Raw genomic sequence first — 21,665 nt, 5'->3', positions numbered from 1 at the left:
ATCCGTTCGTCAGTTGATGGACATTTAGGCTCTTTCCATCATTTGGCTATTGTTGAAAGTGCTGCTAGAGACATTGGGGTACATGTGCCCCTATGAATCAGCATGAAGTTTGCTTTTATTTTCTTGTTCACGTTGTTGATTTTGATCGTAATCAGGAGGCAAAGAGGCAAATTACTGTCTGATGCCACCATGTTTAGACCAGAAACACTTCGATTATATTTGGGCACCATTCTAGTCTCGCCGCAGAGAATGTGGGATTTGAAGCTAGACACGCCTTCTCAGCTAACCTGTCCTGCTCACTCTCTGACAGTGGACGATCACTTTCTCCCTCAGCCATTAGTATTCTTATCTCTAAAATGGAAATAATGCTCACAACAGTTTCATATTGTGAGGAGTGAGGCAATATGTATATAATAAGTAGGGACCTAGCAGAGTGCTTTGCGAATAGTGGGTGTTCAAAAGGGCAATAGCACAATATTTCACTGACTTTTCCGCCACAGGTGGCATTCATAATTACTTTCACCTTCTCTGTCTGGATGTCACTCGCTCAGCGTTAATGGTGGATGCTGTCACTGAGGCCACTATGGGGAGACCCTTTGGCTCTCTCCCATTTTTCCCATAATTCTATTCGCTGGCCGTTAGTGCCAAAAAAGAGGGGCAGATCGATTGCTCAGAAGCCCTGGAGAGAGGATCCCCTCCTCCAAATGGCAGGGGTGAGGGGTGGGATGACACACAAGCAAGGTCTTTCGGGAAAGGCAGGGTTTCTTTGGGGAGAGGTGGGAAGGGCCGGAGCGAGACCTGGATTCTGGATACTCCTTGGTCCAGACTCTTGGCGTCAGGGATCGGGGTGGGCGGGCTTGGGACTTTGATCACGTGTGCTTAGCAGGCCTGAGGAAGCAGGTGGCGGGATTCCCGTCAGGGCACTTCTGGATGAGGTCAGAGCAGGCTGGGAGGCCAGGGTGAAAGGGATCCTAAGGCACATGTAGCCAAGTTCTTGCTTTTGTCTGTGTCGCTCAGGTCCCGGAATCCCAGGCAAACCCGGCTCCTACCATGCTGGCCAGTAACAGCGCCAGTACGGTCTCCTCCAGAAGCCAGGGCGTCATCGAGCCCATGGACACAGAGACCCGGGCGGATCAGAGGATGACATCGGCTGACCAGCAAGCCGGAGGCAGGAAGACTACAGAGGCGGACGGGAAGAGGCAGGTGGCTAGGAGGACCCAGGGAGACAGAACACAAACGACCCAGAGGACACAGGCAGATAGGGAGCTACAGGTGGACACTGAGCCACGAGACAGTGAGAGGACGGCGTCAGCCAGGAGTTCCCAGGAGGACGTGGTGGCACAGGGAAGGGAAGGAACGCAGGCGGAAAGGACGCAGGCAGACGAGAGGACTCAGGAGAAGAGAAGGATCCAGGAAGACAAGGGGACACGGTCAGAGGGGAGCATGTCCGCAGCCATAAAAGGTCAGTCAGAGAAGGGATCCGTGACCAGCCTCAGCCCACAGTCCAGAGCCCCTGAACGCCCACCTTCAGAGGGTCCGCAGTCTCCCCAGATTATTGAGTGTTTTGAACAGACCCCAGAAGGGTCCTCTGTCCCAGAAGAACCTGGTCTTGTGCTCAGATCTGAGGAGACGGCTGTGCCGGGTGCCCCAGCAGGTGGCCCCAAGCTCCCAGCACAGCAGCCTCCCCAGGGGGGTTTGGAGCCGCGGGGAGGGGTGAGATGCCAAGGGCCTGAGTGGTCGGGCCCGGTCAAGGGCAAGCCAGAGGATGGTCTCATCCCGTGCCCCAAGGAGGAGCAGCCGGGGGCAGTGGATGTGGGTGGCTGTCCTCCGGCTGGCAGGAGCCCAGAGGCGCCCACTCTGCCCTCTCTCCCGGGGCCGGGCCTGACCCAGAGCTCTCAGGAGGCACGGCCCAGCCCTCCGACCTCTCAGCACATAAGTGCCACTGCCTTCCCGCCCTCTGGGGACCAGGCCTTGCTGAGGTCAGCCCCGCCACTGCACCTGGGGCCAGGGACCCCCGCCCAGAGTCACCCACAAGCAACCGCGGCAGCCGACAGCGAGGGGGCCTGCGCCCAGGGGCCAGATGTGGAGGGGAGGCCCCCAGGACCCCGTGGCTGCGACCCTGGCCTCATAGACTCCCTGAAAAACTACTTGCTTCTGCTGCTGAAGCTATCCAGCACAGAGACAGGGGGCGGGGGCGCAGAGTCCCAGGAGGGGGCTGCCAGCGGGGCTCCGGTGCCCTCACCCACGCTGGTCCCCAACGTGGAAGTGGCTGGTCTGAGCCCCAGGACGTCCAGGCGCATCCTGGAGCGCGTGGAGAACAACCATCTCGTGCAGAGCGCACAGACCCTGCTGCTGAGCCCCTGCACCTCCCGCCGCCTCACCAGCCTCCTGGACCGTGAGGTGCAGGCCGGCCGCCAGGCCCTGGCCGCAGCCCGGGGCCCTGCGCCCAGCACCCTCACCGTCCCTGCCATCGTGGTGGGCGAGGAGGAGGGCCCTGGGCTGGCCTCAGAAGGATCCAGTGAGGGCGAGGGAGAGGTTTCCCTCGAGGGGCCTGGGCTCCTGGGGACGTCCCAGGAGAGCAGCATGGGGGGGCCGCTGGGGGAGGCAGGTGGGCACACGGCCTCTGGTCAGGGACCACTCTCAGCAGACAGAGGGGCCCAGGAAGGCTTCCGAGAGGAGGAGGCCCCAGGGGAGGCTCTGACAGGTCTCCCTGCAGCCACACCCGAGGAACTAGCTCTGGGGGCCCGGAGGAAGAGATTTCTCCCCAAGGTCAGAGCGGTAGGAGATGGGGAGGCGGCCAAACCTGAAGAAAGGGAGAGCCCCACAGTCTCCCCCCGGGGGCTCAGGAAGGGCCTCGCGCCCGGGTCCCCGGGGACTCCCGGGCGGGAGAAACGCTCCCCTACCCAGGGCAGGAAGGCAGGCATGCTGGAGGTGCCGCGGCCGGAGGAGGCCAGCGGCCTCGACGCAGAGCTGGTCCCGGAGGAAGGCAAGCAGGACACCCCGGCCAAAGCCAGGAAAGCCAAAGAGCTGCTAAAAGGTGAGCAGTGGGGAGGGTGATGCGGGGAGAGCGCCCTGCAGGGGGGGGGACACGAGCCCGAGAGGGGTTACTGAGGGCATTCTCCTGTAATGACCCCACCATCGTGGAGTCCTAGAGGCCTCGTTCTTGTCCTGGCTCTGCCCCTCGGGATTGGGAATAGCACCAGCTGTGCACCATCGAGAGGGAAGTGGGATAGAAGAAATCAGGTCCTCAGATGGGGCCTGGCTCCCACGGTGCTCTAGGTGGAGCGCCAACATCCCCACCGTCCCCTCTGTGCAGAATTGTCACATGAGTCCTGAACAGGAGGGGCTGGGACTCAGAGGCGGGCCTAGAGCCCACACTGAAGTTCTTCTCTCTCTCTCTCTTTTTAAAAAAGTTTATTTATTTTAAGAGAGAGAGCACAAGTCGGGGAGGGGCAGAGAGAGAGAGGGAGAGAGGGAATCCCAAGCAGGCTCCCTGCTGTCAGCACGGAGCCCAACTCGGAGCTCGAACTCATGAACCGTGAGATCGTGACCTGAGCTGAAATCAGGAGTTGGACGCTGGGCCATCTGAGCCACCCAGGTGCCCCCCTCTCTCTTTTTTTAATGCCACAAGAGCCTTTTGAGAAAAAAACTTTGTGTTTTGTTTTGTTTCTTTGCTATTTTTAGTGAACTCAGTTCCTCTAAGAGATATTAAGGCCATTCGTGTAAAATCTGTTTCTTCTTGAGTGGGCTTTCCCAGCTAGTGTGCCTCCAGTGCATTCTCCCTTTTCACCTGTCAGACAGACAGTTGCCATAGCGTCCTCCACAATACGTTTACCATCTGATGGCTCTGTACAGACATGATTCTGGTATGACAGTTGCCGATTCTGGTAATCTGGGTTCTCTGTTTCTGCTTTCCATTCATCTGTTTAATCTCCCATGGATTTTGTTTTCTGTTGTTTCATTTTTTAAAATTTTAGTTGACACCTGGGGCGCCTGGGTGGCCCGGTTGGTTCAGTGTCCGACTCGTGGTTTCGGCTCAGGTCGCCGTCTCCCAGTTCGTGGGTTCAAGCCCCACATCGGGCTGCACGCTGACACCGTGGAGCCTGCTTGGAATTCTTTCTCTTGCCCCTCCCCGCTACAGCTCACGCTGTCTCTCTCAAAATAAATAAACTTAAAAAAAATTTTTTTTGTAATTTTAGTTGACACACGCCGATACATGAGTTTCAGGTATATGACGCAGTGATTCAAGAATGCACATTATGCTGTGCTCCCCACGAGGGCGGGGTCCTCTCCTAACTGCTGTGTGTGTCCTCCGCTCTGAGGCTCCCCCAGGCCTGGGGGAGGAGCACAGAAGTGGGAACTTTCCAGCTCGGCTGTGTGATTCGGAGTCAGAGCAATATGGGGGCGGGGGGGGGGGGGGGGGGGGGGGCCGCAGCGGGGGACCAGGAAGCAGTGTGTTTGTGTGGAAGCCTGAATCCTGTTTTCCCTCACCTGTCCCACCAGGAACAACCAGGGAAGCTGGCGTAGGGCCAGCGAGGGCACAAGACCGAGGGGAAGTGGCTTGTCTCTCTCAACTGGGCCCCTGCTCTCAGCCCCACAGGTGATCCGGAAGATTCGGGTAGAGCAGTTTCCTGATGCCTCCGGCAGCCTGAAGCTCTGGTGTCAGTTTTTCAACATCCTGAGTGACTCCGTCTTGACTTGGGCCAAGGATCAGCGCCCAGTGGGCGAGGTGGGCAGGAGGTGAGCCGGCTGGGTAGTGCCTCCACTGACCAACTCCCTGGTTATGGCGCTAACAGAGTGGGGCATCGTCCTCACACTTTGGGTCTGTGCCCCCCATCTTCTGCTCACAGTAACCCAGTGGGGGGGGGGGTTTCTAGTATTTCCTTAGCAGAGAGGAGAAAATTGAGGCTCAGAAGTATTAAGTCACTTGCCCATAGTCACGCAGCTAGCGAGGATCAGGACTGTGGACCAGACCTGTGTGACCCAGGCCCAGCTCTTAACCGCAGCATGTCCGGCTGCCCGCTCGAGCTCTCGGTGCCGGGGTCCCCGGCAGCGTCTGAGGGCAGGGTGGGAGGGTCCTGGGGACCACAGTCTGGCCCTGGGCTGCGCGTGGCCATGGTCCTCACGGGGAGGGTCTCCCTCCCTGCAGTGCAGGGGACGAGGGCCCGGCGGCCTTGGCCATCGTGCAGGCGTCCCCCGTGGACTGCGGCGTGTACCGATGCACCATCCACAATGAGCACGGCTCGGCCTCTACGGACTTCTGCCTCAGCCCCGAGGGTGAGCGCACCCCTCCCGGGCTCCCGGCCCGGTGCATCCCTTGCAGGAGGGCGACGGGCATCTCTGTAGAGACGGTGCAGGCAGCCAGCCTAAGGGTGGCTGCTTCCTCTTCTTTTTCTCCACAGTGTTGTCAGGTTTCGTCTCCAGAGAAGAAGGCGAAGGTATGGTGCCCCCCCCCCACCCCAGGGGAGGAGCGGGCGGACCTTCACCCCTACCCCTGCGGTCCACAGGGAGGGCCTTCTTTTAAGGACACGGGATCCATTCCAAATGCCAAGTTTACCTCCACACCAGCTGCCCTTTGCCTCCTAGTTTAGGATAGGGCTCAGGAGGGGGGGTTGGGGAAGATGGGGTGGGGAGGAGGAGTGGCTAAGAGGCCCTCGCACAGGAAATTAATCCAGCCTTGTGCCCTTGGCCCACGTCGGAGCCCTTGATCAAGGGCAGGACTGGCCGCTAGGACACACTTTACCCTGCTTGCTCCCTTCCCAGAGCTTCTCACGGTGCTCTGTGGGTTCCTGCATCAGATGCACATTGCACGGCTGCTAACAATGCAGTTTCTTGGGCCCTGCCGCAGATACCCTTAATCGTAACGTCTGGGGAAGGACCCAGGAAAACTGCATTTTCAGTAGGCTCTCTGGTGATTGTGACGTCCCCAAGTTATAAGGCATTTCCCCAAACATGAGGGGAAGAGTCTGTGAGGCTTCTGTCCGAGACGCACTAAGGGTCAGGACTGCGAAGGCAGCTGATGGTAGATGTTTAGAGCTTCACTGCCAACGAGTGCACTCATTCATTCATTCATTCATTCACTCATTTGATCAGCCAGTGACTGAACTAGTGCTTCTGTTCAGTTGTCAAGTTTATTCGATACCAAATATAACCCCACACCTAAAAGCTTCGTAGTAGTTCTTTAATGTCCTCAAACATCCGATTGCGTTTTCCCAGTTGTCTCCCAGGTGTTGGTTTACTTGGATTAGGAACCACTCACCACTTTGGGCTGATCTATGTTAAGTCTCTAATATATGACTGTTCTTCATCGTTCCCCTTTTTTTGCCATTTATTTGTTGAAGTTGCTTGATGTGTAGAGTTGCTTACGCTCTAGATTTTGTTGATTTAACACCATTTCATACATTCTTCTACTCATGTGCTTCCCTTAAACTTATAATTAGATCAGGACGCCTGGATGGCTCAGTCGGTTAAGCGTCCCGACTTTGGCTCAGGTCATGATCTCTTGGTTTGTGGGTTCGAGCCCCGCATCGGGCTCTGTGCTAACAGCTCAGAGCCCGGAGCTGCTTCAGATTCTGTGTCTTCCTCCCTTTGCCCCTCCCCCCCTCACACTCTGTCTCTCTCTCAAAAATAAACATTAAAAAAAAAAAAAAAACAACTTGTAATTAGAGCAAGAGCTTGGTCAGATTCACGTGCACTTTTGGGGAGAGAGGGTAAGAACACTTCACAGACGTGCCGTGTCTTTCCTTTTGCATCCTCTCTGGAGGCACAGAAAGCTTGTCATGCTTTAGTAACATTAAGATTGATTCCTGCCTTCATTCAGTTGTTTCTGCCTGATCTGTCCTTTGGAAGAGTTTAAAAACTGTACCGGATACTTGTTACCTAGGGGTTTTTGCAATTACCAATTATTACCTAAATCCATTATTTCATTAGGATTTACAGCTAGAGTATCTTAATTCTGTCACTTCTTCATTCATCAGTTGATTTCTTCTGTTATTTGGTTGCCCTGAGACGGTGTCCTAGCATTCCCCAAAGGTCACCAGTGAGATCGAGGGGTTTTTTGAGGGAGGAATGAGTATTTCTTAAATTACAATTATGAATATTTTTAAAACATATTTGGTACGTTCACCACATTGTACAAACCATTGTGTTTAGTTGGTAAGATTGTCTGATTTGGGCCAATGGAAGCCCCTTTGGGAGGTTGGCTCCTGTGTCCTTCTTGGAGGTTGGCCTCCAGTCATTTTTGTAGCTTCTTTGCTCTCTGGTCGGACAAGGTAGGTCAGGTCCGTCGAGTATACTTCCTGCCACAGACAGACCTGGAATCAACTGTTTCTTTAGGGAGCTCTGGTTCCTTTTAGAGGGAAATGGTTTTTAGGGATCACAGTTTGAGCGCCAGGGCTGGATTGGTCCTGCAGACTTTCTGTTCCAGTCAAACATGTTGCTTGAGATGGAGACATTTCTTCATTTGAGCAAAACACCTAATTCCAAAATAAAGGAATTCTGGTATCGCGTACCAATTGTGATGTCCACGGAACCCCCCTCCCCTCCAGACACTGACAGGGTCCTTGTGATGTGTGGGTACACTCACACAGTTACACAATGGGGGTTGTGTCAGACACAGTCCTGCCCTCGGGGGTTCATGGTCCGGTTTGGGACCCATGGTGTGCATACACCCCAAGAGCAGGAATGCATGGAGAGTGGGCGCGCCAGCGTGGTGGGCAGGAGATGGTTCTGGCCTCTTCCTGCCCTGCAGAAGAGGGCAACCTCAGTTGGGCAGGAGCTTCCAGTTTTCCACGTTTCCTGTTCCCCTTCAGTTGGAGAGGAGATTGAGATGACCCCCATGGTGTTTGCGAAGGGTCTGGCTGACTCGGGCTGCTGGGGGGACAAACTCTTTGGGCGCCTGGTGAGTGAGGAGCTACGAGGGGGTGGACACGGGTATGGCCTTCGGAAGGCCTCCCAGGCCAAGGTCATCTATGGGCTGGAGCCCATCTTCGAGTCAGGCCGCACGTGCGTCATCAAGGTGTCCAGCCTGCTTGTGTTTGGGCCCAGCAGCGAGACTTCTCTCCTGGGCAGAAACTACGACGTCACCATCCAGGTACTGCGCCCCATCCCCCTTCCCTCCTTCCGCTCTTTCCCCTCCTCCCCCTCCCGGCTCAGGTCCTGTTGGGAGGCCCAGTGTGGGGCACAGACCATCTCAGTGTCAACCTCACGAGGCTCCCGGGATGGGTCTTGAGGAGAGCCTGAGACTTAGCCCAGGCTCTGTCTTTGGGGCCATTGTTTTCAAACCATATTTTTGGAGCAGAAACCTTTCCTGTTACCCTCACACATATCTTGCATGGGAGCCTGTGTGTGAGGTGAAAGGAGAGTGACTGGGTGGGGTGGACAGTCTAGGTCTCCCTCACTCCCCAAAGCGTGGCCTATGGGGCCCTGCCGCCTTTGGCTGGGGCTCCAGGAAACGCAGTTTGGAAACCACTTTGAAAACAAGACTGAGGCCTCTTGTTTTGCAAATGAGAACAATGAGCTGCAGAGTAGGGAGCAGGCAAGGCATGAACCACCCCCCTCCCCAGGCCTGGAATCCTCCCTGCAGTCCTCTGGTGGGCGGCCCTCCCACTTAGAGCCGGACATGATGGAGAACAGGAGAGCTTCCTTGCTGACCGGATTTGGTTCTCCTCAACCCACAGGGATGCAAGATCCAGAACATGAGTCGGGAGTACTGCAAGATCTTTGCGGCCGAAGCCCAGGCAGCACCCGGCTTTGGGGAGGTGCCCGAGTAAGTGCACAGAGAGGGGGTCATGCAGTCTCAGACCCGTTGACTGGAGCTTCGGCCCAGAACAGTGACTTCACAGCCCCTGGGGGGGGGGGGGGGGGGGCTTGTGCAAATGGGCCCCCAGCTAACCCCACTTTCTGCTCAATGGTCCCACGAAATCTAGAAATAAACACCTCCAGATTAACTGCCCACTTTAGAAAAGCCTCTGCTTGCTCTTCTGCGGAACTCTCCACCCCTTAGCTCAGTGTTGGCTGGGTTGCAGAATTCTGCACAGCAGATTCTGGGACTCTCTGAAGGGGAGAGGGTAGGCCAGACTTCCAGGCACCCTGGCCAGGACCGTTGGGTGGGCGGACAGCGTCAGTGCAGGGCCTCGTAGGAGTCAGCTAGAAATGGTCATCGTTTCCATGCTGAGGCCTGAACTCTTGACTCGAATACCGGGGTCTGGTTGGCGCTGAGCAGTCTGGCCGAATCCTCTCTGGAGGTGATCCTTTCCGTTTGACACATACTGGGCTTGGTCCCTCACCCAAGCCCGTCCTCCCGGGGCCATGGCACCGTTGGGTTCTAACCCCACTGACGTCGGAGAACGGACAGGACTCTGAAGCCAACGGCCCCCATTTCCTTTCCTGAACTCGGCGGAGCTCCGCTCTCTTTCTGTCCTTTGGCGTCAGGGCTGAGAATTCCCTTCTCCGAAGGGCCCTCCTTTGCGATCCAAGGGTAAAGATAGCTGAGATGGAGGGAGGAGTCTCTCGGGCCATACTTCCTGCTCACAGCACAGTGGAACTATGTTTAGGATCCTCCCACTGTATCTCATCTACCGGCCCGCAAACAATATCCCGTATGCCACCCTGGAGGAGGATCTGGGCAAGCCCCTGCAGCCCTACTGCTCGCGGGAATGGGGCTGCGCCGGGGCTCCGGCCGCGGCTCCGGAGGCACCTAGCAGCTCTGAGGTCAGGCAGAAATGCCAGACCTTCCAGCACTGGCTCTACCTGTGGACGAACGGCAGCTTCCTCGTCACGGATCTAGCAGGTAGGAGAGCGTGGTGGGTGCGCCTGCGCGGGTGCATGGGGGGTGGCAGGGGGGCGGGGCCGGCGCATGCGCTCTGCTATTTCTTCGCCTTTGCTTTTCACCGCGACCTCGTGGAGTAGACGCGACAGGCGCCGTATTGGGGGCGGCCCTGACACCCGGTGGGCCTCGCGCAGCCTGCTCTGTAACGGCAGGGGCATAACGGAGCAGGCTCCAGGCTCCCGTTAAAATGAAAAAGGAATGGATTTCAAAGAACGTTACGTGGGGGCTAATTAAAACGCCACAACCACCTTTTCAGAATCTCCCGTCCTCCTTTCCCTCCAGCTTTGCTCTGGACTTTCCCCCTCTTCCTACTTCCCAAACTCTCCCCTCCATCCTCGCTCACTAGCTTACTGCCCCTCCTCCCTCCTCTCCTTCCTTCCCCTCCTCCCCTTGCCCCCTCCTCCCCCGCCTCTTCCCTCTCATCTCTTCCTCTTCCTTCCCCTCCTCCTTCCTCTCTTCCCTTCCTCTTTCTTCCCCTCCTTCCTCCTCCTCCTCCTCCTCTTCCTCCTCCTCCTCCTCCTCCTTCCCCCTGCCCTCCTTCCTCTCCCTGCCTCTTCCCCCTCCTCTTCTCCCTACTTCTCCTTCCTCTCCTTCCTTCCTCTTCCTTTTCTTCCCCCTCCACCATCCTTTCCTCCCTTCCTCTTACCCTTCCCCCTCACCCCCTCACCCCCTCTCCTCCTCCTTCTCTTTTCCTCTTCCTCCCCCTCCTCCTTCCCTCCCCTCCTCTTCCTCTCCTCTCTTTCTCTTCCTCCCCTCCTCCTCCTCCCCCTACTCCTTCCTCTCCTTTCTTCCTCTTCTCTCTTCCTCCTCCTTCCCCTCCTCCTCGTCCCATCCTCCTCCCCCTCCTCTTTCCTTTCCTCTCTTCCTCTTCCTTTCCCTCTCCCTCCTCCCCTCATCCTATCCTCCTCCTTTCTCTCTTCCTTTCCTCCTCCTCCTCTTCCTCCTCTACTTTGTTAGCTCTGTATTACGTGAACCAACTTAGTCTCTCTGGCTTCCTTTTATTTCTATCTCTCCCATTACTCAGACTTCCCCCTCCAACAAAGGCCAGCAAAGCACAAATCCTCCTCCTTTTCCTGATCAGTCCTTCCCAGGCCTACTTACTCTCTAACCAGAACCAGGCAGGGGGGAGGAAAAGAGATTTTCTCTACAGTGGGAGGAGAGGGATGCTGGGAATATCACACATGACCTCATCTAGTCCCCAGTGTGCATTAGTGAGAAAACCAAGGGCCGGAGACAGAAAACCGGCTCAAGTGTGCTTTTCGTTGGGATTGAACTGCACTGCAAATGTGGTATATATAATTCTGTATATGGGGGGGGGGGGGATTGGTAGCACATTAAGCTATTGTCATTCATTCTGTTTGTTGACTCCATCCATCCTTCCTTCCATCCATCCAACATCTACCCAACACCGGGAAGCTAAAAAGGCGAATGGGGAATCTTTACTGTCCTCAGGAAGCTGTGATAAGTATACCAGTTTCTAGTACGAGATGATCATGCAATGTAGTAGGAAGAGCTGGGGGTCGGAGAAATTAGGCTTTAGTCTACATCTCATGGCTTTTCTGCTGGTCTCTGTAAACCCAAGGGAAAGCCAAAGCACAGACAGAGTGGGCCCCTTAATCTCCCCGAGTTTCACCACCCTTTCCCCCCCAAGGGGTGACAGTATCCTCCTTGCCTCCCAGACTGGCTGCGAGGCCTGAGTGAGGCGGTGTCCATGGGCACCTTCTGCAAACTGAAATTCTGTGCCAACGTAAGGGATCGTGGCTAGTGTGGGGCAGAGTGCAAGGTGATGGCCCTGAGAGAGAAATGACAGATTAACGCCTCCTGTATGACCGCTGTGTTTCAGACACTAAATCAGAGCCCTGCACACCCCATGATGCTCTCAATACCCCAGCGAGGTGGGCAGCGTTGCCCCACTCTTACAGATGAGGGTTGGAGGTAGTTCTCGCAGCTTGGAAGGGATGGGGCTGAAATCAGTCCGGGTGTGCCCGCCTCTCAGGCCCACGCGTGTGTCCCTCTGTCACATGCAGCACTGAGCCCTGCTAGTGACAGGCGGGTTCCCACAAGGGTGTGACCAGACAGTTGGAAAGTGGGGAGAGGTTCCTACTCTAACGTTGGACGCTGGGATGCTGGGAGGACTGGCCAGGGTGGGGACCGTTCCTCCGTGTCTGTTCTCCCAACACTGCCTTCCTCTAGTCCTGTGTGGATGCTTGCCTGCTGTCTGTGTGAGTACGTGGAACCCAGTCTCATCCAGTGTTACTTTTCTGCTGGTCCAGCCTGACTGACTTTCATGTTCCGCCTCCTCGCTCTTGCCCAGATAGGCTAATCTGGTAAGAGGAAGGAGCAAAGGTTAGCTCAAAGCCAGAGGCCAGCCCAGTTTGTGGCCTAGTGTGATCCAACAGAGGCAGGATTGAACAAGTAAGAAAAACTGAACTTTTACTTTGACTCAGTGGCCAAGGCCCATGGTCAGTGCTCAGTTATCAAATGAATGAATGAATGTGACCTTGCTTCGGTCCCTTACCTCTGAGCCTATCTCCTCACCCGTGAGAATGGGATATTATTGCCACTAACAACATAGAGTTGCCCACACCACCTGTGATACAGGTCAGAGGTGATGGCGTGCCCTGAACCCTGGCAAGTTCCTGCTCAATGATACCCATCTTGGAGAGGTGGGGGCCCCGGAACCGGCCCGGGCTGCTCAACTCCCAGCTCTCTCTCTTTCCAGGGGTTGATTGGAAGATGACTGATGTGCAGATTGCTACCAAACTACGAGGGTGAGTGGTTCTCGGGGACAGGAGGCCCTCTGAGAATCTTCTCGGGGTGTGAAATTGTCAAAGGTCTTCTGGTTCTCCATCCCTGAGGTACGGGGCCTGTGGCCTAATGGTCCTAGCTGCCCTGGCGGCTGTATAGTAATGTCCCAGGGACTGCTGACCTCCCCCACCCCCGTGCCCCTGACCCCAGGTCTGGACCAGAAGCATTTTTTAAATTTATTTTTTTAACTTATTTTTAATGTTTATTTTATTTTTGAGAGAGAGAGAGAGAGAGAGAGAGAGAGCATGAGTGGGGGAGGGGCAGAGAGAAGGGAGACAGAAGCAGGCTCCAGGCTCTGAGCTGTCAGCACAGAGCCCGATGTGGGGCTCATGACCTGAGCTGAAGTCGGACACTTTAACCGACTGAGCCCCCCAGGCACCCCTGGACCAGCAGTACTGACGCCCGCACACAGGCTCACCTGCTCACCTGCAGCCCTGGGCTCCTCTTTCTTCTCGCTTGAGAAAGCTCATCGGGGAGCAGATGAGCAGGGCCCTGGGAGGAAAGTGGTGATGTGGAGTCTGCTCTACTTAATACTGAAAAGGTAGGTCATCCACACACCCATTAGCGTGGACGTGATGAGTTCCTGTGCCGCGGCGTAAGGAGGCCTCAGTTTAAAATTGAGGTTTGGGATGCTGCCCCGTGAGGTAGTGCCCAGCTGGACTCCCAGCCCCCCTGAAAGGGTAGGGCGTGACCCTGGCCCTGGCCACCCCAGAGTAGGCCCCCCAAGGGCTCTCGCTCTGGGGGGAGCTCCCACTCAGCGCTTCCTGTTTGGCTGCAGATACCAAGGCCTCAAGGAGAGCTGCTTCCCGGCCCTGCTGGACCAGTTTGCCTCTTCCCACCAGTGCAACACCTTCTGTGAGATGCTGGGGCTAAAACCCCTCAAGGGCCCCGAGGCCGCCCACCCTCAAGCCAAGGCCAAAGGCTCCAAGAGTCCATCTACTGGCAGGAAGGGCGCCCAGCTGAGTCCTCAGCCCCAGAGGAAAGGCCCCCCCAGTCCCCAGGGCACCCGGAAGAATACTCCAAGCTCCAAGGCCACCCCTCAGGCCTCAGAGGCACTCACCGCCCAGTTACTGGGACAGCCTCCCATCCAAGAGGGCGGCCTCAAGGCCCAGGGCATGCGGTAGCCCCCCACGGGAGGCTCGGGGCCTCCGCCCAGCAGCAGACCAACAAGGAAGCAGCTTGAACTGATGGAGACTTGCCCAATACGGAACTAACCAGGGAAGATGCACCGGGGAGGCACCACTCGGGGGCCTCTCTGGGCAGCCTCTCCTCGATCCGCTCCTCAGCAGACGGCTTTTGTGCGTGGCACCCAGTGGCCTCTCCTGGTGCCAGCGTCACCCGGGGCTCCCAGACCGCAGCCCCAAGTGTCTGGCGGCCCAGGCCCTTTTGAAGTTTACACTGGCCACTGCCGGAGGCTCCCGAGTCCTCTGCATGAGCTCCGCACCCAGCCCCCCGCCCTGCCGGACCCTGCGGTGAATGTTGTACCCTGGGGGCACGCAGGCCAGCCTTTACCCTTCTCCTTTGCTTGGCCCCGATCTGTCCTCGGGGCTCCAGACTGCCCCAGCCGTGTCTGGCCTGGTGACTCTCTTTCCAGCTACGTGGCTTCATTCTTCCCAGCTTGTCCTACAACTAACCGGTCACTGAGCCCACGTGGGGCTCAGTGCCCTTCCAGAGCCTGTCGTGTTCCTGTGCCGTGGTCTTTGGTGACGTGTGTTCATGCCCTTCCTTCTCCCAGCACGCAGACACTCACTCCCCTGAATCCTCTGCTCCCGCACCCCAATCTCCATCCCCAGCTTTGAGCCCTGTCACAGCCCACCCGTCCTGCCTCTGCTGCCTCCCTGCGCGTCCCCACGCCCAGGGGCTCCACCAGCCAGATTCCTCCCTAGCCTCTCCCAGACCCCTTGCCTGTGAGGCGAGAAGTGGCATGAGGGTTGTGTCATCGGCTGTGGCCAGAGGGAAGGTGTTGACTTGGAGGGACCTTGTGCTCCATACGGAAAGGAGATGCAGTCACAGTGAATTTCACATCCCCTCTAGACCGGGGCCGGAGGGCTAGGCTCTTCTCCGGGGGGTGGGGTGGGGGGAAAGCCCTTGGGAGTTGTAGGAAGGGCGAAGCCCACCCGCGTGCTGGGGTGGAGGGGAGTCTCTGTGCCTGGGAACCAGGACGTGTGCCCCCAGCCATTAGCTCTTGATCCTGGGGCTCCAGCTCTGGGCTTCACATTGGGGCCCCCGAGGAACTGCTGTGCTCGGCCCAGCACCCTGGGTCCTTCCCGAGGGCCCCTCCTTGAGGCCTGGGGCGGGATGGGTCTGGTGCTAGTCTGCTCCCCTTGGAATGCAATAAAGGCAGCAACTGTGTACCCCGCTTGCCCTTATCTGGTGTGGTTGTGGGTATACGGAGTCAGGGTCCCCTCTCCCCAGGCAGGTGCTCTGAGGGGATCCTGCAGCCCCTGGGCCCTCTGGAATGATGAACCCAGGTTTTGGCTCCTGGATTGACGTTCAGTCTCAGCCTTTTGTGGCCACGGCTAGACAATCTGTGCTTCTTGCACGACGAGGCTGATGGCTGTGTCCCTGAACAGGATCCTGGGGACTGAGGCCTTTGGAATTGTTCCTTCCTTTGGAAGAGGAACACAAAGGAAGGAACCCAGGAAGGAAGAACAGAGCTGGAGGCCTTGGGGAGATGCCCAGTGTGTCTGGCTCTCTCCATGGCAACGAGGCCAGCTCAGGGCACAACCAGCATCCGCCTCTCAGCCGCTCGCTGACCGTTTCCTGCTTCCCCAGGTGCAGAGACTTCTTGTTCTCAAACAACCCCATGCCACCACCCAGGCCTTTTCTTGCCTGTCATTTGTGCCCCTCCGTTTTGACACTTCTGACCTCTCTACCTCGTCTTGTGCTCAGGTGACTCTCCCCACCTTTTCCTCTTGTCCCAGTGTGCCCCCAACCCTCCCAGTCTGCATATCCAGACCGCCTTGGTGAACTGAGAGTTGGAATATTATTCATTCATCCATTCATTCAACAGACGTACACTGAGCACCTGCTTTGTGCCAAACCCTGAGTTGACCGCTGTTGGAGGCAAAGATACATGAGGGGGTATCAAAGGAGCCTCTTTGCGTTAGGTTTCTTGGATTTTGCGCCACAGAAATGGACTCTGACCAACTTAAGCAAGGAGAAGGGGTTTGTGGGAAAGGTGTTGGGGCAGCTCCAAGAACCAAAGGAATAGCTGATGACTGGCTTTGAGGAGTAGCTTCAGAGCTACTCTATTCACCAACCACCCATTGGTTCCAATGGGATTCCCTTCACGCAAGATTCAGATTCCTGTCCTAGAGCTCAGGGCATCATGGAGCAGGGCAGCGGCAGTTTCCCAAAGCATAGGGATACTTACCAGAAGGATGGTGGAGAATGGAACAGTAGGAAAGGCTTGGTGGCAGCAACAAAGACACACACACACACACACACACACACACACACATACACACACTGTTCTTCCCCACCCGATGTATCACGACTCTCTCACATACAACCAAGAACAAGTTCCTCTCTGCTTGGGGAGACCATTCAAGGTCACATCCGATGACTAAGTCCAAGGGGGTAGTGACCAGGGCTACCATTGTCCCAAGTCCAGCGTCACTAGTGACACTCTTCTCTCTTTTATATAATTCCATTTTGAAATTCTGCGACCTGTGGATTAAGTGGTGAAAGTAACTGTATTCAACCCAAGTCCTTGGACCCAGCAAGAAAGGAAGCATGGGTAAAGGCTGCAGTCCATTTCCAGAATAGGTCATGAGAGCTAGTGTTCATGACGAGGGATGCTTTGCCCGTTGGCGTGACCCAAAACTTCAGAAGTCCAGCTCCTCTGTGGTCCTGCCTGCGTGGTGGGCGTTTATTTACCATAGGACCTGGCAGTGGGGGGGGGCACCCTAGGACTCACCCCACATCCACCTGTGCCCCCGCCTCCTTTTATGTAGCGACAATATTTTCCCTCGATAACATTAACCATCTTACGACTCCCACGACCTCTTGTTATGTGTTCTCAGAGGTTTAAGGAGCCTGAAACGATCAGGTGCCTTAGCTTCTAATTCAGCTTATTATTATGACATTTTGAGGATGTGTCTCCTTGGAGACTAAAGCCTCATCCCAAAGCTCAGGTATGTGAAGAGTAATGAGATGTGGTGACAGCACATCTCCACCCTGCTTCCCAGCCTGTGAGAGCGACCTAATACCATGACTCGGTTGCCAGTTCAGAGCCTATGCGACATCCTGCGGGTCTGGCCCAACCTTTCAAGGTATCGTTTCTCAACCCGGGCCATCACTGAGTTTTCGGCAAACTATCTCACCATATCATGAAGCTGACTGCTTCTGGACTGTGGGGACCCCGACAAGATGAGGGAATGCCACAGGCATCAACCCATTACTTTACTTTTGCTGTAAAGTGCATCCTTGGGTTGAATGCACTGTGTGGGGATACCACAGTGACGTTTACAGCATTCGAGAATTCCATGGGTGATGACGGTGGGAGAGGCATGTTGGAGAAGGAAAGTCAATGCAAAGCCGGATATGAAGGACCCATAGTGGTCAAGACAAACCCTGCCCCCTTGAGGTGATAGGTATAGACCGGGGGGGGGGGGGGGCTGAGGAGCAGGGCAGGAGGGGGCATCGTGGAAGGATGAGTGAGGCACTCACACACGTGGCCACACTTGTGCCTTCAGAGCATCCCCTTAATGATGGAGTGCTTCTGGACATGGCTCGCTATGGCTGGGTGCTTCGGATAACCCGGTTCGGGAGGCCACTTGCTATGCTGTAGCTGAGCATTTAGGCTGCCCCACAGCCCGGTGGCAAACCGGAGGACCCTGTCTCAAAAGGATAAGAGTTACTTATTGGCCAGAGCAACACTTGGTTCTGAACCCTGGGTTCCCCTGCCATGCTCGTTAGGACTTGCCAGAAGCATCATTATGCTGTGCTGGGCCACAGGCCCCACATGGTTCCCCAATACACCACAGACGGACAGATACCTCAGGCACGACATTTGTCCTGTCACGTGGCCTGGTAGGAGAAGCATTTGTACTAAAGGCTCTCCCCGCCGGAGAACCTGCTCGGGGCCCACCCCAAAGCTGGTGGCCTTCTGGGTCAGTGAGCACGTGGGTTGGAGCAAGATGCCCTAACATGGCATTTTTGCCTGGAATTGGGTCTTCGTGGTAAGGGATTCAAAATGCAGTCACTTGTTCTACACTATGGGGGAAAATATTCTGGCCTAATCAGACCCCTTCACCCCCAGGAACTTTATCAAGACCTTTTTTTTTTTTTTCACGTGATTTGTCTCCCACCTGTGACTCACATATGTCTTCTCAAGGCACGTAGGGACACTGCTGACCTCCAGGCTCTATCGGCGTGATGCCATCAGTGTGAGGGAATGTGGTGGCGGTGAGGGCAGCGTCCCTGTGAGCCGGCTGAGCCACAGAGCTGGACGGCTGAGACAGCAGAGCAATATACCCCAGGCCAAGTGAAGATGAATCGTTTCTGATGTTCTTTGTTCATCAAAGTAGAAGAAAAACATGAATTCACTAGATCAAAGGATTCATACCAAGTGCTGGATGAACTTGCTTTAGCAGGAAGACCGTCTCTGGAACAGCACCTGCCATTGGAGACGTCACTTTTTAAAACTTGAGGCAATCCGGAGACCTCTCGGTGTTTTGCACTGGCCCAGCTGACCTGTGGTAGGCATTGCTATGACTTCCCCCTCAAGGTTTTGATAGCTACACTAATTTCTACATTGCCCCTGGGAATGCGGTCCTGCTTTCGATTTACCGTTTCGGTAGAGAGGGGGATTCCAATGGCTTGTGCTTGTCCTGTCCTATTCTGTTGCTCTCACCCCACACATCAGAGCGCCAGTGTGGGAGCGATGCCTATTTCAAAAACATATCCATTTCAGCTCTTCACTCAAAATAATCCTTGGTTGCCTTTGAGGTTCCAGTGTGTTTACTCTGGTGCAAATTTGGTTTAGTAATCATCCCCATTGGTTGACAGGTTGCGTACTTTTCTGTTGTCCCCAGAAAATGGCCATGGCTTGGAGCCAGTGTCTTACAGAACCCCTCTCCCCACGTTTGGATATTTTCCCTTTCCTTGCCTAGTTCCCAGATAAATGGACACAGATCCCTTTGGGGAAGGCCAAAGAAGGTTCGCAATATATATCTAAGTGTCAAAGTAAGGTTTCCCTTCCAAGATGTTTGACTTGCTCTCCACTGAAGGTCTGGAAATTAGTAGGAGGTTTTGACGTGACCTTGGCAGCTTGAGACAGACCTGTCTGCCCAACCAGAAGTCTTTGGTTACGGTAACAACTAGGTGATATCTCAAGGACTGTCTGGTCTTTTTCATTCCTGGGACCCGGTGATTGATTAGCCACAGCCAGGGGTCTGGCTTCCATGCCCATGACCATTTTGATGACTCATCTACTTTGTTCCTTGTATCTATCTCTGCTGCTGAGATCAGGAAGCTCGTTTTCACAGCATCTCTTCCAACCAGCCTTCCAGACTAGAGAGGAAAGCCAGGAGCGCCTCACACATGTATTTCTCATGGCAAGGAGCGAGACCATCTTCTGGGGCCTGTCAGGGGACAGTGAGAGGGTGGATGGGCTGGACGCATGCAAGGGACCCAATAAAGCATTCTTGTTTCCTGACACCTGTGATTTCCTGCTTTCTCAGATATTTGGTCTTTTAAAAAATATAATTCAGCATGGCTCAACATTTGGTCCAGACTTGGATTATTCACCCCCCCACCTCCACCACCCCCCAAGGATAAAAACCATATCAAGCTGTGTGGGCTCCTACATGCAATGTAGAATCTCCGGTGAGCAAACGTATCAATAAATATCACCTGAACCACAATTATATTCCACCTCTCTTGGTCCAAAAGCCTTTTACAAGTCCCCATAGATTTTCCCTATGGTTTTTGACAAGGCATATTAGCTAGCTCATACAGTTTCTTCTGGGGGTATCTCTTCTTTTTCCCGACCGGACTCTGCTGCGCGTCCCTGGAGCTATGTTGAGCGTGCATTCTGGTTATTGGCAGATCGACAGTGTAATGTGAGGCAGGGTTTGGGTCTCAGTGACTTGAGATAAAACTCAGGGAGGCTGTCATTTATGGGAAAAGGAGATTTGCACACTGAAAACCCATCTCACTAACTTTTTTAAAGTTTATTAATTTTTGAGAGAGAGCGTGCACGAGCAGGGAGAGGGGCAGACAGAGGGAGAGAGAGAGAATCCCAAGCAGGCTCCCGCTGTCAGCACAAAGTCCCCCGCGGGGCTCAAATGCATGAACTATGAGATCATGCCCTGAGCTGAAACCAAGAGCCTGACACTTTAACCAACTGAGCCACCCAGGTGCCCCTCCCTAATTTTTAATGAGAAATTTAACCATCCGGGAGACGGGACACTTGTGGTAAGCTGAAAAGCGAATTCTTCCCTTCTTCTGAAAGGAAAAGTCGCTCAAGGGAAACCAGATTCCCAGAAGTTGTTTGACAGGCTTAGAACAAACAAGTAAGACAAAGTTCAGTTCAAATTCAGCTTTCCTAGCCATAGGGGTTGGAGGTTCTTGCTTAAATTCTCTGAACTGAGCTCCTCATTGTTGTTTGAGTCCTTTTACTAGTGTTTAGAGACTGCCAATTGTATGCGACAATTCTATGTTCTGGGTACATCGTAGTGAACAAAACAGACCTAGACTCCTCCCCGAGAGAGCTTACGGTCTAGTGGGGGAGGCAAACCTTCAACAAACCCACCAATAAATGTATAATGGCGAATATATGTGTGGAGAACTACCAAGCAGAAGAATGGAAGAGAATGCCAGCAGGATGTGGGACCCAAATGAGACTGGGGCTCTCCGGAGCCACTCTGAGTGGCTTGGTAGTTCCTCGTCGGCGCGTATCAGAGGCGTGGAGTGAAAGCTCATGTGGCTAGTGCCTGGTAAAGAGGACTGTGGTATTGCGATATGAGGCTCCGAGAGGGGCAGGGCTAAGCCAGGGAGGGACATTTGCACTGGACGCCGAGAGCAGCGGTACATCGGTTAGGATCTGCTGTTATGGACACAACAGAGAAGGCCTCGTGTGACAGCAGTCCTAAGCAAGACAACTTCTTCCTCAGGAAGAAGGCCGTAGGCATTAGGAGATCTGGACACGGTCCACCTGGGGCTGGCATGGAAGCTGTAGGATGATGTCAAAGCCAAGGCTCCTCCAGCTCTCTGCCCTGCTAACTCAAGCAGTAGCAATTGACCCCAAGTGCAACGGCATGAATGGAAGAATCAAAATGGTAACGCAGCCATCAAGCATCGGAGAGCCGAATCTGGGTTTTCTATAGCGGAGTCAACAGAGACTGTCTGAAGTTGAAAATAAAAAATAGCATCTATATACTTTTATCTGTCAATCATCTATCTATCCATCTACCCATTCATTTATCTATCATTCACCCATTTTATTCGTAGACGTTGCTACCAGATGTGAATAGACAAGGACGGTCTGTCTGCAGTTGTCTGGGGTGGGGGTGGGGTGGCACTGGTCTCCCTGAGACTGTCCGGTGGTGACCTTCCTTTAAATGAACTCTGTTGGTCATTAATGCGGCTCTTACCTGACACAAAAGTGCCTGCAGAGGGACCCCAACTCCTTCTGCCTCAGGAACCGCCTTTCAGGAATTGGATCATGTCCCATCCAGCCGGGCAACTTTGATTTCCACTGTTGGATTACGATGCTAAACATGACATTGGTGGAAATCAGCCTCCGGGGGGTATCTGTGTGCAGGAGGCGTGGTTGCCTAGCTGGAGTTGCTCAGGGTAGGAGGCGCTCCCCCCTGCCCCCAATGACACCAGAGGCACTGTCCTCTGACCTCAGAACTGACGTGGGTCACGAATGGCTCCCTCCTTGAGGAATAGTAGCTATACCACACACTCAGCCTCAGGAGACGCCACCCATGCAGACGAAGGACACTCCTGGCCTTTGCCACGCATGCCCAAATGGTAGAGTCACAACAGGAGATGAGTGTCTGTGTTCCTGGCC

General features: G+C 54.9%; 1 protein-coding gene across 3 annotated transcripts in view; it reads left to right on the top strand.

Moving 5' to 3' along the window:
• ALPK3 (alpha kinase 3) overlaps positions 1–19,301 on the top strand; it is a 56,491-nt gene extending 37,190 nt beyond the window's left edge. For all 3 annotated transcript variants that reach the window (XM_040493564.1, XM_040493563.1, XM_040493565.1), the window contains 9 exons: positions 1,018–3,037; positions 4,593–4,740; positions 5,150–5,277; positions 5,403–5,438; positions 7,812–8,092; positions 8,679–8,767; positions 9,555–9,790; positions 12,552–12,600; positions 13,416–19,301. In XM_040493564.1, the coding sequence (XP_040349498.1) occupies positions 1,018–3,037; positions 4,593–4,740; positions 5,150–5,277; positions 5,403–5,438; positions 7,812–8,092; positions 8,679–8,767; positions 9,555–9,790; positions 12,552–12,600; positions 13,416–13,761 (3,333 nt within the window). In that variant the 3' untranslated portion in view covers positions 13,762–19,301. The remainder of the gene's footprint in view (positions 1–1,017; positions 3,038–4,592; positions 4,741–5,149; positions 5,278–5,402; positions 5,439–7,811; positions 8,093–8,678; positions 8,768–9,554; positions 9,791–12,551; positions 12,601–13,415) is intronic.
• The last annotated feature ends 2,364 nt before the right edge of the window (positions 19,302–21,665 follow it).

The sequence above is a fragment of the Herpailurus yagouaroundi genome, unplaced genomic scaffold, assembly GCF_014898765.1.
Source record: "Herpailurus yagouaroundi ecotype Mexico unplaced genomic scaffold, PumYag 185, whole genome shotgun sequence".
Classification (NCBI taxonomy): Eukaryota; Metazoa; Chordata; class Mammalia; order Carnivora; family Felidae; genus Herpailurus; species Herpailurus yagouaroundi.
Note: the sequence above shows the minus strand (reverse complement) of the source record. Positions and strands in the feature narration are given on the sequence as shown.